The 20,022-nt window shown below is 39.3% G+C and overlaps 1 protein-coding gene across 1 annotated transcript in view; it reads right to left on the bottom strand.

Annotated features, from left to right (window-relative positions):
* Positions 1 to 18,001, bottom strand: part of pudp (pseudouridine 5'-phosphatase) — a 40,897-nt gene extending 22,896 nt beyond the window's left edge. Inside the window, exons 1-3 of the mRNA XM_067583036.1 lie at positions 17,881 to 18,001; positions 16,842 to 17,060; positions 14,143 to 14,372 (exon numbers count right to left, since the gene is read on the bottom strand). Of these exons, the coding sequence (XP_067439137.1) occupies positions 14,143 to 14,372; positions 16,842 to 17,060; positions 17,881 to 17,950 (519 nt within the window). The 5' untranslated portion in view covers positions 17,951 to 18,001. The remainder of the gene's footprint in view (positions 1 to 14,142; positions 14,373 to 16,841; positions 17,061 to 17,880) is intronic.
* Between the last annotated feature and the right edge of the window lie 2,021 nt (positions 18,002 to 20,022).

Here is a 20,022-nt window from a genome sequence, read left to right as displayed (position 1 = left end):
ATATAATATATTTAGATGACAGATGATGTAGCCTACTTCTAGGAGCTATGGTTATATTACGTTAGCATAAACACGGTAGCCTTTAGGGTTTAGCCATTGCAAACGTTGTATGTAAATATAATTGACTACACAGTAGTGCCAGCTGTCTCAAACAAAAGTAATGGTAATTTCAGGATAACAAGGATAACACTTTGGATAACACTTTTGAATTGAAATTCACTCACCTTCAATTCATTGAATCTATCTGGATATCTGTCTTTGAAGTACTTTGCTAAGTTGGAAGCATTTCCTCCTTTTGTCTGAAAAGTTCGATGCCACTGTTTGCATACTGCTTTTTGTGAATTTATTATTAATCCCTGATGATCCACCTTGAACGCAAAGTACTTCCATACATGACTCTTACTGTTTTTCTTTTCGACAAGTCGAGACAGAGCTATCGCTGCTGCTGTACTTGTCGCCATCTTCCACCTGTTGTTGTTCCGTGTAGGTAGGTGTTCAACGGCAGACTGGAACACTTTTAGGCATATATGCTGCCTCCATCAGGTCCAGAAGAATTGCAGCAGAATTTTGGCATCGACTTGGTACTGAAGCATTTGTTCTCGTGACATCCCTACTATTTAGTATTTCATAATAACATCATATTAATATACTTTCAGTCTGTGAAAGTGTACTTTAACTATACTATCATGCTAATAGTGGTTTACACTTACTGGAAATATACTAGAATAGTATGTGACAGCAGTTATCTTAAAAGTGCACTTTAAATATTTAACTCAAATTTGATTAAAAATATATTTCACAGTAGTGTATTAATGCGTCGGTATTTGATGCCCTGGGAATGAGAAAGGGTTGGGACTTCGTTAGCTTAACTTAGCATAAAGAGTGTAAGCATGGGGAAAAGGCTAGGCTTGCTCTGTCCAAAGATCATAAATACACCTACAAGTACCTCTGAAGCTCACTAATGAACACATGTCTTGTCTGTTTAATCTGTGCACAAACAGAAATGGAAAAAATAAAACAAAATTGTAGTTTTAGAGGACATTGTGTGCTGGAACTATTTCAAACAGTTTATCCATCCAATCAGCACTTCTGTCCTTGACTACAGTGCAGATCAGCGCCAGATATGATGGGTGAGCACAGGTTCTAGTATAGCTGTCTGTACAGAAAGAATTATTCCTCACTAGGCTCCAGGGAGTCACTGCACTCAGGAGTTGTTTGCCAAGAAATAGTTCCAGTGAGAGGTATTGATTTTCTCATCTAAGTCTCTGAAAGAAAGCGAATAAACAGATTTCACAAAATGTTTAACTCTTGCTTTAATTCTTTTTTTCTTTTTTTTTTTTTGGAGTATTCCTTCCATGGTGCACTAAGCGACATTGAAACTGCTTTTCCAAACAGACACAAATTAGATGTTTAAAGTCCTTATTCATAGTTCATACACATTTTGAGCGATACATTTCCATGACTTTAAACCAATTTCCATGATTGAACCTACTGTAACCTTGAATGAAAAGTACATATAATATGAAATATCCAAATTAACCACAATTATTCCAAAGTACATTTATATTCAGTATGGCTGAGCAATAATTTAATATTATATGAGTTTTATACTGTAAACTTTCAGTGGAAGCATATTGTGATAAACCTCTGAGGCAAAAAACTGATTATACAAAGCCTTTTTTTAAAAAAAAATTAGGGATGCATGATATTATCAGCACGTCATCGGTATCAGCCGATAAAAGCTCTAAAATGAAATATCGGCATCGGCAATTTCTACCGCTTATGAGAGGCCGATTTGTGGCCTTCTCCTCCGCTGCCTGACTGTACTCCCCTCCACAGTTTCACCCTGACGGTCCCGGTGCTTCCTCCACAGGCTCCACTTCACTCAAGCTGCCCGTCAGACCCTCTGCTTCTTCCCACTTTAACTGGACAAACCGGAGCTCAGTGCTCTGGTTGTATCCACATGCAGAAGCGGGGCTAACGTTAGCTGGGAGGCTAGCAGAGGCTAGTTGGCTGTGCTTCCCTTCGGCCATGCTGCAGCTGACGCTCCGCTAGCCTCTCAGCTAACGTTAGCTTCGGCTCTCCACGTGAATCCAACCAGAGCACCAAGCCCCGGTTTGTTATTCAGGTTAAAGTAGTAAGAAGCAGAGGGTCTGAGTTAAATAAGGAGTTTCTTTTGAATTGAACAGCCATGTATACTCCTCTGTGCTTTCACATTGTGGAAGACAATAGTATTATACGTATTTGAAGGTGGTTTGTATGTATTCTTGAATGGAATCAGGACATATATTAGTGCAGGATTGTGGAAATGATCATTATTATTATAGTTCATTACTTTTGTTTATGACTTTGCTCTAATAAAAATTACTCTTGGAATTATGTAGAGTTAAATGTTTTTTGTAGTCTAGAGTAGACTTGTATGACTAAGTTCTCTGTGAAACCGGTGAGAAAGAAACACAGGCTGACGTGTTTACTGAGTGACACAGTGCATTCACAACAGAAGCGGCTATTACTGAGCACGTTTTCATTAGGAGATAACTTACCGTTATGCTCAGTGTAAAGAGATTGCAACTCACCCAAAGAAAATCCTGTGGACAGCCCATGGACTTAATCAAAAAAAATCACCATTGAGCCAAAATGAGTGTCTGCAAATCTTATAGCCGCCCTGCCTCCCTTTGCTTTGCTTGTGATCTGAGGAGGACCCTGCAGCAAGCTTAACCCACACATTTGAAGTCTGTGGTGATAAAGTATCCAGCTAGGAAAATACAAACAGGGAGGAAGGATGGAGCAGTGTATCCAGATGCAAGTTGAGCAAGTCATACGCAACACTAGATAAGAGGAGAGTTGCAGAGTGTGGGCTAAGTGGTTTTAAATCAACTCGGCCATCACTGCACTTTAAACCATTCATCCAACCATAATATTTTGTTAGAGTTTATTCCAAAAGCTTACCATCTTGAATATTTTAGAGTAGAAAAAAAACACTAAGTGAGCCTCTCAGCCTGAGCACCGTTTGAAAACTCTTGGGATTGTTTTTGATTATTTTATGGAAACCTTTCAAGGCATCCTTTATAACACTCACAGCTTCTCCATCATAACAGATGCATCTGTTCTATCACTGACCCTGGCCATGTGGCACAATCAAGCATCGAACTGGAGAACAATAATATGGTTAAAGTGATAAATGAATAGTGTGAAGTCCACACACTGCAGCTTGGAAATAGTGAGTGTTTTTCCCCTACTTTGGATCAGAATGCTGATTCTTTATTATGTGAATCCTTGTAAACCCCTGATGGTTTCTGAGGGATGAAAGCCAATAAAAGTATGGAGGTGGGGCAGGTTCTGAATCATAGTTGCCGTATTGTTGCAGCATCATTATCTGCACATCCAAAGCTCCCGTGGCCGAAAGGGAATTCACCGACTCTATCCAGTCTGTGTGGGAACCTCTTCTTACTCTCTCTCATTTCCCATTGTTTGAAGGAATAACAGTGTTATTATAATTGCATGTTAAATTCATTACATTATAGTCAAATGAGCGTGTAATAATATATGTTTTCATTACCCTTTAGTGGTGGCTCTTTGAGGTTCACTGATTAATGTTTAGAATCTACTGCCTTATAATCACCTGAAACAAATTCAACACTATTTTGACAGAACTGCACTGGCTAGTTTTGTATCTGTGTTCAATGGGAAACATCAGGTACACAGTCCAGTTTAATTAGACAAGATCTAATAAAAAGAAGTACATGGTAAAATGTTTTTTTTTACTTAATGCTTTTGTAATATATAATGTGAATGATGTGATATTGACTAATTATCTCGCAAGCTGAAGACAAATTTCTACTTTTGTGCAACACAGGTGGACAATAAAGTTGTTTTGATTTGATTTCACACCCCTGATTCTGCCATCAGAAAAGGGGTTTCAGACAATGTTAGATGATCTGACATGCACTTCATTTGAAGCATATTGAGGGCTTTAGAAGTGCTGATTTCATTCTTTCAATCAATCAATCTTTATTTATATAGCGCCATATCACAACAGAAGTCATCTCAAGGCACTTTTCACATAGAGCAGGTCAAGACCGTACTCTTTAATTTACAGAGACCCAACAATTCCCCCATGAGCAAGCACTTGGCGACAGCGGTAAGGAAAAACACCCCTTTAACGGGTAGAAACCTCAAGCAGACCCCGGCTCTTGGTGGGCGGCCATCTGCTTTGACCGGTTGGGTTGAGTCTGGCTTCTTATGAAAGCCAGACTTATCGAACATGATGAAGTCCCAGACAATGAACAACGCAGTGTGCACAACCAGAGCTTTCCTTCAATGGGGCTTCGAAACGAAAGTGACTGCCATATCAGATGGGTTAGATGTGAAGCCTAGAATCCTGGAAACTTCCAGGAGAGGGAGATATTGGTTGGCATCCAAGGCAGACTTATTGAACAAGAGTGATGAAGTTCCAAGCCACTACTGATTCAGATACCCACTTGTACTCCAGAGGGGATCATGACAGAGAGGTGAGTAGGACCACTGCCAAGATTCCAATGTGTCCAGCAAGGACCATAGATGCCAAGAGGCACTCATATCTAGATCAGTGCCATCAAGAACCACCACCTTGAAGTGGAGAATGTAGAGAACACTTTGGTGGATCTTTTGGCTCGTTTCCTCATACTCCTGCAGGGTCTCTGCCATGATCTGTGTCCGGCAGGACCACAGATGCTGAGAGGCGGGTAGGAGCGACCCCAAGGCTCAAGTGCAACCAATGAGGACCACAGATACTGAGCGGTACTCGTATCTACACCAGTACCACCAAAAAACTACCACCATGGAGGAGCAAATGTAGAGGACACTTTGCCAGCTCTTTTTCTATCTCATCCTCCTGTGGGGATCATAGCAGATAAGGAATGCCAAGGCCTCAGTTAGTAAAGCAAGGACAACTGAGACTGAAATCCACTAGGATCCAGACCAGCACTACCAAAAAACCATAGCCTTTGGTGATCATCATGGCTGAGTAGACTAAACAACCCAATGAATATACACAGACATGTAGGGATGCATGAGCATGTGCAAGTGCAATGTAGGGATGATCAATGAGCACTTAAGCATATAAAAAGTGACCTCAACCACTTACCTACAGTACATCTTATATTTTCACATGAAAACCTTAATTTGCTGATTTGCATTTGAAACCTATGGGCTGGTGTGTATTTGATGAAGGTTGGGGGTGAATATAGTGAGCTTTGTCATAGCAGTAATGGGCCAATTTAATGTTCAGATAGAAAAGTTCATGTCTTAATTGTACCTGATTTGAATATCTGGATTATGAAGCCTTCCCCAGGTGTAATGCCTTGTATGATTAATGACAGTGGAAGAACTAGTTCTCTCTGCCTCTCTCTCCCTCCATATCGGTGTGAGCATGAACTAGCTCGCTTTCATGTTTCATTAATCTTATTCAGGCTGCCGAGCACACCTTTGGTAAAATCTCCTGTCTCAACAGTGTTACTCTGGAGTTGTGAAAAATGTCTCTGCTCTCCATGGAAAAGAGAGCAGTGCTTTTTCTTTCACTTTTGGTCAGCTCAGACAGGGGGCCTGACACCACATTATTCCCCTGTGAGGCCACTCAACTTCACTGTTCACAGTGAGGGACGTGGGGCTTTCTCTGCTCTGCCCCTGGCATTTTGCGTATCACATTAAATCATATCTTGTAATATATTTGCTTTGCTGCAGGGGAAATTTTCATAAAATCCTCCTAAACAGGAAACATTACAGTTTTCTGGCTTTCTATGACGCATCATGTCAACAGTCACGTACATGTAATTTGCGCCTTGCATTTTGTTTTAATAACCCTTGATATCTGTCTGTCAACAATGATTGAATAAGGAATATATGCTATGCAGTATTACCATACAAAATAAAATACATACTTTTTTTTGAGAAAACCAGTTGTCTTTAACTTTTTTAACCCCTGAAGTTCATATTTTTTCAGATTTCAGTAAAACCTTGCATTGAAACTTTGCATATTACATACATTAAAGGCACATTACTTCCAGCACTGGTACTGAATGTTGACATTGGACATAAATTATGAAGAGTATGTCCAATATGGACATAATTCCTCAGGAAATTGGGCTGACTCCCCAGCATCAGTGCACATCGAATCTCCAGAAAGCAAGTAATTTTATCAAAATTCTTACATACTCCCGGTTTGACACATCCATCCAACAGTACCTCGAGGTCTTCTATTTGTATGATGATGTGTATCATGATACACATCAAATGACTTACACTGCCAGTGTGTATTGCACTTAAAGGATATCACTGACGATTTTCTATATTTTAGGCATCATCAACAAAGCTCATGTGGAGAGCCAAACCAACAATAAACCAATCCTACTTACAAGTACTGTGTGTGTATCCAAAGCCTGACATATCACATTCCTCTGTACTGTAGACCAAAAACTAGTAAAAACACATGAAGGAGTGACACAGCTGCTCTGGATGACATGTCCCATTACCACAAAGAGTTTAGGCACGGTATTATATTTAGAAACAGCTCCAAAGACTAATAACAGCAGTCATGTTTTGAGTCTCCAAAGAGTAGTTCCGTGTAAAACAGCACACGCTCGGGAATACAGTTCCATTTACAGAGCTTCGCTTGCCTATTGTGCTACATATCACGACCTCTTGACATTGTAATGCATCGTACATTTTAGAGTATAGCACTTGAAAATCCTTTTATTACTAAGTGTCGTTCTGTCTGTGCAAACTCAAAATGTGTTACATGCATCTGTCTTTCTGCCTTTTCCTTGCACCTCTTAGTGACTAAAACAAGCTAGTGTTTTTTTTTTTTCCCTCAGAGTTAAGATTAGGGCAGGAAGAGCTGACAATTGGATGTGTTATTACCATAGGCCTGCTCATTCTGTTTACCTCCTCCTCTCCACCCTCCTCCCTCTAGCTTTGCCTCTGCCCGCTCTCCCTCTCTCTCCCTCTGTCTCATGTCTCTGCCGCTCACCCCTCCTGCTCCTCTCCTCTGTCACGGAGTGGGAGCCAGGGAGTGACGCATCATCATTCGTTATTCCACTGAACACTCTGTCGATTCCCCCTCTGAGCTGCAGTTTCATATCTCATCAAGAAAAATGCCAGCCGTAACCGCGGCTGGCTCCAGATTAAAAAATCAGGTGCGCCATGCCACAGGCAGACCTATTTGCAGCAAAAAGCCTTTAAAGTGAGAAGAGAGGAGAGGAGTTAGCAAGAATATATCTATTGGATGCCTCAAATTTCCCTGTTAAATTAGGCCGTAAATGTCCAAATGCAGTATGAGGAAAATATCATCATTGCTCACTTTCTGAATGATTTCTTTTTGACTGCACCGTGTTTTTTACATTATCCATTTACATACGCATGGTTTTACAGTTAAAAGCTGATATATAATCATTTTTACTAAGGTTGAGGTTTATACAATCAGTGATAGCAAATGACTGCTGAATGATGAACATTTGATGTTACTATATAGATGTTGGGAAAGAAACTGTTTGCAGCTGCCATTTCCAATAAAACTGGTATTACTTAAAGACAGGAGACTGATCCTCAGCCCTGGAGTCCTGACTGAACTGTGTCTACAGCAATGAGACCTATCTAATAATAAATACTCATGCTTTGATCACATATTACCTGATAGAAGTAATCATCTCATTCATTTAACACTTTATGGATGTTTTCCATGGACAGCTATCTGTATTAATACAACATTATACACTGATGCATTTGAGAATTTTGGCTCACTTCATTCAATTAAAAATTAAAAAAGAGTTTGTAGATAAAAAGTGGACAAAAATGTTACCTAGCCCTAGCCTTACCACAGTGGAAACTGTTTATAGTGATCACATCCGTCCAGATCAAATTGATCACTATAAGCGGATGATTATTATAACTGATTTTTTTACTTTTTCTTTATTTCTCATTCAGATTACCATTGACATTTGTATGTTTATTACATGAATATGAAGTAATGAAGCTGGCAGCTTCACTATTTACTGAATTTTATCGACTGTTTCCAAACACAGTGCAGCTGTTTCAGACCTTTGCCTCGCTGCTGCGTCTCGCTGCAGTTTCGCTACTGACAGCTTCTCAACTCATTTTGAAAAAGACGAGAGAAAGAGAGAGAGCGTGCCCGAGCCAGCTGAGAGAGAGAGCGAGCAGTGGTAGTGAGAAAACCGGAATAAAATGTTACTTTCTGATTGGCTCACAGCGGTTACAAATAAACACACCCACACCCTTACATGAAAACATGGAAAAAAAATGTAATTACGGTAATTCTCTTTTTTTTTGTACCTTTTGATTATTACAAACCAGGTGTCGGTGGCAACTTTCCTGCCATGCGTTCGAATCAGCAGAGCTAACGCAACAGACTCATTCTTCATTCGCTTGTGTGTGAAGCGGCTTATCTTTTCAAAGCTTATTCTTATTGGCTTTTTAATTGCAAAGCTTTTATTGCACGTACAATAACTGTCTCTCCTGCGCTGCGCTGTGTGTGCTGAGCCCTGCCCCTTGGTGCTCCTCAGAGGAGAGCAGAGGAGACGAGACAAAGAGACTCTTACCCTGAGCTCAAATGAAACAAGCGCACGTAAATTTGGAAAATATCATAAATAAACAGTCATGCTATATCCTCTCATCTCCACTGCGCCCTTGTATTTCAGCGAGGGCTCCTTGTGTGTGTGTGCTGCACACACAGCGGAGCGGAGGACAGTGAACCAGGTGAAGTACTCGAGTTGACAATAACTACACCCCTTACATTACTGTAAGTGCAATAAAAGCTTCACAAGTAAAAAGCCAATGAGTAATTTATTAATGTTATCCGCACAAAAGAACAACACACTTGCAATTACCGCTTATCACCATACGGTGCCGCCAAAGAGAACAAAACAGAGATCTTGGAGATTGTCATTTTAAGCTATACAGCATCTTTAAACATGCAACCTTCACGTGAATAACTAACTGACTCTGTACCTGTTTGATTTTCTCTGGCCCTCTGATTAGGCTTCCTGGTGTAAATTTGGAAATCAGTATACGTTACAGACTACAATTTCAATTGCCAATTTATTATACCTTTCTAGAACCGACTGACATGTCCTCCATAGAGGAGGCAGATTCAGAAGGCTCAAGTGAGGCTTTGTCCACATAACTCATGAACCATGAGGCATAGCAACACAACATTTGCACAGTGTGTTCCTTGGACGATGCCGACTCAACTGATATAGGCCATGCCTATTTGCGCCTAGAAACATTTTCTGCCATTTTGAATTTTTTAGTAAACATATTTTTTGCTTCCGTTGGCAAATATTTAAACTAATCTTCACCAAACTTGGTACATACCATATTTAGATGACCCTTGTTAAAACCTATGAGTTCGTTTTTGGGTATTACTTACCATTTGTCCAAAATTTTGAAGGCATGGCCTGATGCACTTAACACAAGGGCCATAACTCTTCAATGCTAAATTTGACCAGATTTAGGAATGATGCCACACATACACATACATACAGCCACACTGCACTAATGTGTAACATTTGATACAATTCTACCCATCGAGAGCGCTACTGTAATATTATAGTATATTTCTACATTTCTCTTGTCTTCAATAAAATGACTCTTGGTACAGAAGTCCTCCATGAGAATGAGCACAACACAATGAAGCATGACACCAACAGCCCCACCTTGTGACCATTAGTGACACACAACTATACTACTTATTAACTACCTTATCTCTTAAATGAAATATCCAATGCTAACCAAATTTAGCAAAGTTGTACAGATGGGGATGCTCAACAAGTCTGCAGCATTTGATACAGTTCCACCTGTAGGTGGCGCTACAAGATTTAAAAAAAAATTGCTGCAGATTTCTGCATTTTTGGCTTTGTGATTTATTTCAGCTGTCAGCATTCACACAGGATGTGAATATTTTCTGTTTTATTTAGCCCTAAAATTAGTATCTTTGGGTTGTGGTTGGGAAGAAAAAGACATTTGAGGACGTTGAGTTTGGGAAACAGTGATCAACATTTTTTACCATTTTCTGATATTTTATAGACCAAACAACTAATCGATTAATTAAGAAAATAATCAACTGATTAATAGATAATAGAAATAATCGTTTGGTGCAGCCCTAGTTTTGACTACTTAATTACAATTGGTTCCGAATATAAGACGAGGTTTTTTCCCTGGAAATACATGAAAAAAAGTGGGGTTGTCTTATATTCTTATAAATGTCAAGACTTTTAAATGTCAATATACATTCACAACAACAGATGGTGCCAAAAAACGAGTGCTCCCTTCCTGACTGAGGCGAGCCACCGTCCCTCACAAAACTAGCCTACAGCACAGTGGGGCCTAAAAGATGGAGAGACACAGTGATCGTCTTGAACAAAGTGAAAAGTAGGCCAAGTTAACCAACAACTGAGTAACAGTATAATAACAAGTGTTGCCATCATCTCGACTACTTCACTGTCTTTCCTCTGCTCCGCTGAGCTCCATGTGTGAGTGGAGCGCTCAGCCCCACCTGCGGTGAAACAGAGAGGAGAGAAACTCAGCGTAACCACAAATGACAGCAAAATGCAGTGGAGAGCCTCACACTGAGCTGAAATGAAACGAGTGCACATAAATTAGGTAAAAAAACATAAATAAACGTAGTTTCTACTGTGTTTTGCTGTCATTTATGATCGCTCTGTGTTTCTCTCCCCTCCTCTGTGTCACCCTCCACACACACATGGAACTCAGCGGAGCAGAGGAGAGACTGTGATCCAGGTAAAGTACTCCAGTTGACGACAACTACGCTTCAAGTTGTAAATCTTTTTCCATAAATGAGTCTTGAAAAAAAGGGGGGGGATTTGTCTTATATTTGGGTCAATATGGTACTTTGCAAAATAAATGTGAGGGTCCAAACAAAACATTAAGCTTGCTTTATTTATTATTTAGCTTATACTCACAGCATTGTCAACATTTTTCAGCCTGGTTTCACTTTTAATTGTGACCATACACTCACATGAAAAGCTTCATGGTAAAAAAGTGTTTTTTGCTCCTGATTTCTCAGGCAACACTTTCCTTCAGGCTGCATACAAATCTCACCTCCCACCCAGCCATGGTCTAGATATACACATGTGATCAGTGGGGCAAAAACATTACCTCTGCCAACTACAGCTTAGTGGTCTTAGTGGAAAAATAACTCACCAAATAATTAATGAATGAGTTATAGGTGACGATGTGTATCATATGCAGTATATTCCTAAAAACACATGAATTTTACATGAATAAGAAACTGAATGAAATTGTATTAACAAAAACAAGCATGTCATTAAATTACATATTCAATTAAGAAGTTGTGCACCAAAGAATGATCAACAGCAGATTTGTTCAAATTAGCATAGCGCTAACATTTGTTTCATGTGGTCTACAGTGTGAGTGTTTTCATGGAAGTAGGTCAGGACTCACACTGTTATTTGGTTCTTTTAGTGAGATATTTGGCAGCTATTTTAGACTGACTCAACACTGCGCAAGGCTTCCACAGTGAAAATATATCTTAAACAGCCTATGAACCCTGAAAGCTCACCACTTTTGATTAAAGTGCCACAGTAGAAGTGCGCGTCTGTCAGTGCAGAGTGGCTGACATCAGGTTCTGCCTGCATTACTGCAAATGGAACACATTAGCTGCAAATAAAAAGCCATTGGCTGACATACAGGCAGCTAAATACAACTAGATATAGGACATATTGCTGACTTGTAGTGCTATGTCTCAGCCTTTGGGAAACCTTTTTCAGGTTTTCCAGATGTTTTCCATGGATTGGGTTGGTACTCTCTACCGACTTGTATGGTTGGTAGAGAGCACGGTAATGAGTATACAGAAAACAGAGAGTGGAGCAAGAGTTTAAAAAGTTAGTCAGTGAGTAATAATGAGACCGCTGTTGTATGTGAGCTGTAATTTAGGTGGTGAAGCTGGGCAGCAGGTGCAGATGACTGACAGCTTGTTCATCAGAGATCTTCTAACTGTATTTTTTTCATTGCATAAAGCAAACGGGTGCAAGTTTAAAAAAGAAAATATCCAAAATAATTAAATAAAAAGCACATCCATCAATATTTTTAAGCTACTTTTGGGGAAAAAAAGAGTCACTTATATAATGAGCAGATACAGTATAAAAACTGTGGTATCTGGTGGTGAGAGAAATAACCTTGTCAATCAAAACCCCACACCTTGAGAACTGGGAAGACACTACTACCATTTCTAATCTTTATCTATTAAAATGTACCGACAACAATTAATTTTTACAGATTTCTTTGGTAAAATCATTTGTATTGTATTGTTGTGTATTTAATTGTATGTTCAGTTTTGGAGTGTTATACAGATGCAGTCGCCCAGAATTGCCGGCTGGTCCACGACAGGGACCAAACCTGCTTACCTGAATGGAATGAATGGATATATCCGGCTGGCAGCAGCTGGCAGCCAGCTGGGGGCAGCAATTCTGAGTGGCTGGTACTGGAAATAAAATCTGTAAAATCTTTATGTCATATTTTGCTTCTAATGTCATTTGTCTGTTTTTAGGACAAAACTGTTCACCAGGTGCAACAAAGTGATCTGCTTTGGAGCTACATTCATCACATCCATCCATTCCCTACTCCAGTAGGTAAATAGCAGCTCATGGACCAAATTCGGCTCTCCAGCAAAACTTTTTGGCCCCTGACAACTGTCTGTTTTTTATTAGGCAACAACATCAGAAATTTTAGCCAACCAAATTTTAGCCACAACAATTTATCATTGTAAATTTAATATCCATACTTTGCAATGAGAATGAAAGACAACTGCAACGCGTCCATTGATATCCTCTATTTTGAGTGAATACTGAGTGCGACCGAGTCGGACAAACAAAAATAACTCCTCATTTACAGTTAGCAAGGCTCTTTAACCTCTCCTCTCATCATCAAAACAAACCCCCAAGAAACTGGCAAAACAGGAAGTGAAGGGGTTTATGGGAAATGTGGCATTGAGGCCCCCCTCCCGATGAGCCACTCTGTTATGATTGGGCAGCTTGAGGAAGCTGCCCTTCTGGTCGCTCAGGAGGCTATGACAACAGATCATGAAACAAACTAAAGTAGCAGGTATTCACTACTTTTTCTCATTCTTTACTTGAAATGTCAGCTTCTCAAATCCATCCATACATGTTCGAGATGGAATCTGATCCAAAATATGAGACTGAAGAAGACAAACAACACATGGAAAAACCTTAGCAACAACCTTAGCAACCAAGGCTACGGAAAGGACGGCTGTTTATGAGCATGCGTGATGAGCCGACATCAGCAAGGTAGGAAAAACTGTGGCAAACGAAGCATTCAGAGCAGGTTTTGAAACTTTCACCATATTTTACATCCAACATCATAACAGTATATAAATAACAGATCACAAAAAGCATAATATGTCCCCTTTAAATTTAAGACATTTTAAGACCATTTTAAAACCATGTAGAATGCAATTCAATACCTGTTTCACCATCATACTGCCCATAGCGTGAAAGCATGATGCAAAAACAGTTATTTATTATCACATTTTTCCAGTTGCATATTAACAAGAATTCCTAATGATATAATTCATTAAATCAATGCGAATAAGAAAATGGATGGATAGTTTAAGCGATAAAAAATGATTAATTCATTTAAGTATTTGCTTAAATGGACACTTGTCCATTGCAAGTGGAAGAGCTTCCTGGCTACTGTAGCTTGCAGCAGAGACAGTGTTTACTACAGGTCTGATGATGCTGACTGAAACTCTTCAAAGAGGTTTGAACAGCTTCCTCTGAACACACTCCACTGTCGAAACAATCCCTCCTTACCGGTGTAGAATGTCTCCCGACAGCTCACAATGAGCTACAAAAACAACTTAACATTACAGCCTACAGAAGGCAAGAGAAACCTCGAAGACTTTTGTAAATTAGATTTAAGACTTTTAACACTTTCTACTACCTGTTCTTGAGGAAACTGAATTCAGTGCTTTTAAAGACTTTTCAAAACCTGCAGATACACTGATTTAAATACCACTACACTTCAAAGAACACTGGGGAAGTGGAGTAACCTGACCTTAAATGTCTTACATCTGTAGTCAGTCGTACTTACAGTCTCTGGGGAGGCTGGAGGCTTGAATCTGCTGGCGCAGACCAGGAAGGAGTCAGGTTGGGGTTTGCCGTTCTTCACCTCAGGATCATCTCCCAGGACAATGTGGTCAAACACAGCGAAGAAGGCTTTGTGTTGGCTCGTCTTCAAACTGAAGGTCACACCAGCTGAACTGGTCGCCACCGCGATGGGGATACTGTGTTTCTGCAGGTGGTTTATCAGTTTCTCCACACCTTTGGTACACAACAACATCTGATGTTAGAAAAATATGTCACTTTACGAGACTAATCCTGACTGCTTTCAATAAAATCCCTGTTATATGGAGCTCCTTCCCAGTCCACAACTTGTTCATATGTTTTTATTTGTATTTTTTTTATTTTGATAGTTGTGGGAGGATTTTAATCTACAGTTTCAAGAATAACCATCCACAAACCGTCCATAAAACCTGTAATAAAAACTCCCTCAGGGAGGACAGTCCTTTAACTTGTCTGTTAGGTGATGAACATGGACACTGAAACCATCTCTCTGTCCTCTGCAAACTGTTGGCAGTGCTGACCATGCTACCACTTTACTAAACATTATTACTGCATCTAGATACAATGGCTCAATCCTGCAAAGTCCACATTTCTACATGAAATATGTCACAAAGGGCAATTAAGGCTGTTCCATTCCAGGTTCCTCTAAATGCAACCAAAAACTGCAACTTTGCAGAGCCACTGTAAGACTGCTAACCCATGCATCCTGCAATCCTCTGTCCTCAGGAATGAACGCTACACATCCACTAAATGCTTTTACACCCATGAATAGTGGAGGCAGTATGACAGAATTAAGGAGTAAGGTGAAAAGCAGACTCTGAACAAACCACAGCTCACGACTCTGAGTATTGCCATGTTTAGTTAGAATGTACCACTGGTATTCAACTCTGAAAGCAAGCCTGAGTCAAAGACCACCTCTGCTAACATCATAAAAACCCATTACACCTTTATGAAATTGTCCTTCAATTATTTATTATCCTTCAGGGAAAAAAGAGCAGATGCAATATTTCACACAGGAAATGTAATATATTTAATGAGTATTGTTTCAAGCATCATCTACTAACTAAATACACTAATCATTAAGATGAACTGTGCCAGCATTCAGGTGCTTACTGCCTCCGATAAGCAATTTTCTGCTACAAAGTAATCCACCATAAATGTATGCTTGCAGAGTCTGGTTAAACTTTTTTTGCTGGACAATTCTTTTTTCAGTGGCAACCTCAACATTTTTTCATGCATAGCTGAGCTTAACGGAGTCTTAGAGGAAAATGTAACTACTAATTTTAAAGAAGTCCATTCAACTGTATATAGTCCATTAAAACTAAAAGCTGCAACGATTGGTCAATTAATCGATTAGTTGCCATCTGTTAAATGAATCGATTTGAATCAATCGATACATAATTTTGAGTCATTTTTTAAGAAGACAACGTCCAAATTCTCTGATTCTAGCTTCTCAAATGTGAATATTTTCTGGTTTCTTTAGTCCTTTATGACAGTAAGTTGTGGACTAAACAAGACATTTGAGGATGTCACCAGTGATTGACAATTTACACCATTTTATGGACCAAACAACTAATCGATTAATCAAGAAAACAACTGACAGATTAAAGTAGAGATTGTCTGTGGCACCAAAACATCCAGGACTGTGACTGAGCACCCCGCCTCAACATGTGGCTGACGAAGAGCATACTTGTATTATTGTAAGATTTTTTCTTTTTCATCTTTCTTTGTACCAGTCAAACTGCAATATTGTTTTTTCATTATTAATTTAATTTAATGAATTAATTTCATTATGAAAAGCTTTCCAGATGGTTTCCTATGACATGTTGTACATTGTCCTATAGTGTGCAGCCAGGAAGGTTTGAACAAGATCCAGGCAGCCTAAATACTCAAGTTTTTCTGTTTGCCTGACAAATGTGCACTGTTAATGTACAACAGCACACACCGACCGAACAACTGCTTCTACGCACTATTAGGAAGGAGCCGACAAAATAATGAACATCAACGTAATGGTTCTGCTAAGTCAACCCTGACAAGGTTGTCAAGGTTTTCTTGTCTTTGCTCAGATGCTCTCCATTATAATTCAATGATGACATGACATCATGGGCATCAATGTATGAAATAAATGACTGCTGCGCCTGCTGAATCACCATACTTATACAACACCAATGGACATTTATAAGATGCGTTTTCCTTTCTGAATCTATTTCAAACATGAGAACTTACAGACATGACAGACACTGACAGTATGATCAGTAGACTGACCATGAGGTTATGTAAAGAAAACACTCAGAAATGAACATGTGCATAAAACTAAAACTTTAGTTATCAATATCTATCCGTCACAGTAGAGACACGTTTATTGCTCATCATTTTGGACCTATTACAGAATAATCTATTCATTAATCAGAGAATAATTGTTAGCTGCAGATATCAGAATAAAAATGTTGCAGATGGCGTACACAAATGTCCTGTGCACACACAAAAAATGGCAGAAACAGCACACTCCTACATGTAGAATAAAGAGGACAGCGGCCCACACAAAAGCTATTGATGGGCCACTCATAGCTGACAACAAATCAGTTCAATTTTACTGTTTCATATTTCTGTATTCTTTTGTGTTAGTCCTTAAATATGGCACTGGTGAACGTGGTAAATGAAGCATACCTGGCATGAGTTTAGCAGAGGGAAATATCCTTTCTTGTATTTGTCTGCTTTCAGCGAGGAGTTCCTCTGCTGTCATGGGAAGCTCCAGAGTGTCCCGGATAATTTGGGCAGCATCCAAAGCCTTTTTACCCATCACTGTTGACTTCACATCCCATGTGTACTGCTTTCCAAACCGGTCACATATTTCCTGGAAGGACACAGTGTACAGTCGCTCTGTGTCTGAAATGAGGAAATACAGACAGAAAATGAATAGCTTTCAATTAATTAAGTCATTGTAGCCTGCAAATGAACAGAGGAGACTCAAATAGTTGGCTGTCAACTTAAAAAGTAGCAGTAAATATTACAAGTGCTTCATTCAATTAGTCATGATTCTTTAACACCTCAACTAAACTGACGTTTGGAAATTAAACTATTAAGGTTAAACGTTCATTTAGTTATATCCCTGAAGTGCCACTTTCTCTTGTAAAACGAGGTGGCATCAGGCCAAACATCATAAAGAAATAAGGTAATTTTTAGAAACCGGGATTAGCAGTAGACACAAAACCGTTAAACCTGGCTTAATCAACTTTTAAAATGCTCAGTGGAAACATATCGGCAATTCGGCATGTATACATAATCACTAAGGAATTTCAAACTGTGAGTAAAATCGCAACTTTTAGCAGTGGGTCACTGCCGTAACCAGTCTCAACATTAAACATTAATAGAGTAAGTTAACTTCAGATCAACGTCCATCAAGGTAAGCAATACATAGTTTTTAATGTTTGTAGCACAGACTGATTTATCAGATACACGCCGAATCTATCCGTAGATTATAATGTTTAATAGACAGTGTTAAATCATGTTGGATATGCTAAGTCATTTCATCCATATGTAAAGAAATCAAACTTCATCTTTTTTCTACGGAGTTTGGCATGCAACCCTTCACCGTGCACGAGCACTGACTCGAAGTGAATGAGTTTCTCTATTGACATAGCTTTAGCGTAGGTGCACATGTGTATAATAAAACGACTACATATAAACACAAAGTACGGTTCAAGACCTAATAATAATCCATCCATGTCGAAGATGACATGGCTCACAGGTTTGTAGGAGCTGCTTGACACAGGCATGTTTGACTCATGAGTTTAGTTCCGCGTCGAATAAACCGGAAGCGGAACAAATAAAAAGTAACACTGGCATAAAGTCCTGGCTTAAAGATAATCGTCTAACTCTCTGGTAATGTTCAATCGAACTTTTTACACACGCTTTACAAAACTGTTACAATAAAATTAACCGTGAATCCAATATTTTAACTGAAACGGAGCTTCAGTCTGTTCAGGGATACTTTATAATCGTCCTCAGAAGCAAAGGCTACTGGGAAATGAAGTCCACACCGACGTCCTTTGCCATTTATATTTTTAAAAAAGGGTTGAAAAGTTTATTAAATGCCTAATGCAAAACACTCTAACAAAATAATGAAGAATATATATTATATATTATAAAAACTTCTTAAAAAGGAAAAAGAAACACCAACGCCAACGCTCTCCCAGTAGTTAGTAAGTTGGATAATATGGATAATTTGGATAATAACACTGCCCTTCAATCAAATTGAAACAACTTTGCAACAGCCCTGTTTAACATATATATATATATATATGTGTGTGTGTGTGTGTGTGTGTGTGTGTGTGTGTGTGTGTGTGTGTGTGTATCAAATGTTTGTATAAGCAATCATGTATTTTTTAGCATTTTATGTGTGTTTTCCTCAGTGATCACTTGACTTTTTACTTAAATATTTTTACAGCACATATCCAGCATTGTATGTTATTTCTTTTTTCACTATGATGTGCTCCAGTGACTTAGAATTACATCTCAAAAGTTAGGGGGCTTCACAAGAAATAAATGACTGTAAAAAAAAAAAAAAGATCCTGTGTGTTTGGGGCTCTGACCATGTGATTGCAATGCCCCTGGATAAGATATATGTGTGTGTGTGTGTGTGTGTGTGTGTGTGTGTGTGTGTGTGTGTGTGTGTATGTGTGTATGTGTGTGTGTGTGTGTGCGTGTGTGTAATGTTAGCCCCAAGTATAAGTCAAGCTCCAAAACTCCTGACATCTTTCAAACCACACCACCAGTGTGTAACACACTGCCTTTCTGTTATAAATTTGTAGTGTGAGGCCAAAAGTGATATAACTCTGATGAAATCACTATGACATCATCAAGGTTATTGCCTCAGACTTGACAAAGCTCCTCCAGAGCAAAACATTATACATCTGTTTTCACAGTTTGAGCAGTACTAACCATGACAAGTAAGCAGATCTTTATGCATGAAATCAGTGGGGGGCCCATTGAACTGTATATCCACAACTTCTGAACGCCCTCACTCATTTAAGCCAAAGATGTTCTCAGAACATACTATATATATGCTGCTGTTTTTATTACGTAAAAATATAGTGTCTCACATCTCCATTGTCCAGAGTGTGTCACACAGATGGGTTGCTGCAAATTACTGACAAAAGGCTGTTCACTGCATTGTTTCCAGCACCGCCACATTTCTCTGAATAATTGGAAGCTCCATGTTAACGGAGTTTGTCTTGTTAGTGTGAAAGAGATGTCAGGGGAATGAGCGAACCTTGTAACCTGGACAATCTAATGAGTCTATGGATTTCAGTTCTAATTGGGGGATGGTGAGAGTGAATCGGAGGCTTTGAATCCCGTTGAGTGTGCTTGTGCCAAATTGCGTAGTTTAGGGAATTGCTCTCTGACTGACTGTCTGACTGTCGGAACACTAAGTAGGAGCAAGAACCCTGTGTTTTTCTTGAAGCACATTTTCCTGATGAAACATTTGTATTTTTATGTTTCATGTAAATATAACATCTCTGACAAGGCACTGTTGTGAGACGATGAAGTTGAGTATTTTTATTTTGTTCCTGCAGGATCTGGAGTGCAGAGGAGACAGAACAGGAAGCCTGATGATGCCTCCCAATCCCACAAATCATTGCAACAACAAAAAGATGACAGTGTGAAAGACGTAGCGGGAGATTGCTATGAAGCTAGCCCGGAGCGACACTTTGCTGTCTGACTGAAACAGTGTGTCTGTATATAAATAGTGGAGTGGAAAAATCACAGCCAGAAACACAGTTAGTTAGTTTTCACATCTCCCTCTGGAGTGTAACTGCTGCGGAGACGCTGCTACAATTAAACTGGG

Source organism: Thunnus thynnus, chromosome 24, assembly GCF_963924715.1.
Source record: "Thunnus thynnus chromosome 24, fThuThy2.1, whole genome shotgun sequence".
NCBI classification, from domain to species: domain Eukaryota; kingdom Metazoa; phylum Chordata; class Actinopteri; order Scombriformes; family Scombridae; genus Thunnus; species Thunnus thynnus.
This window is presented reverse-complemented; position numbering and strand designations above follow the sequence as displayed.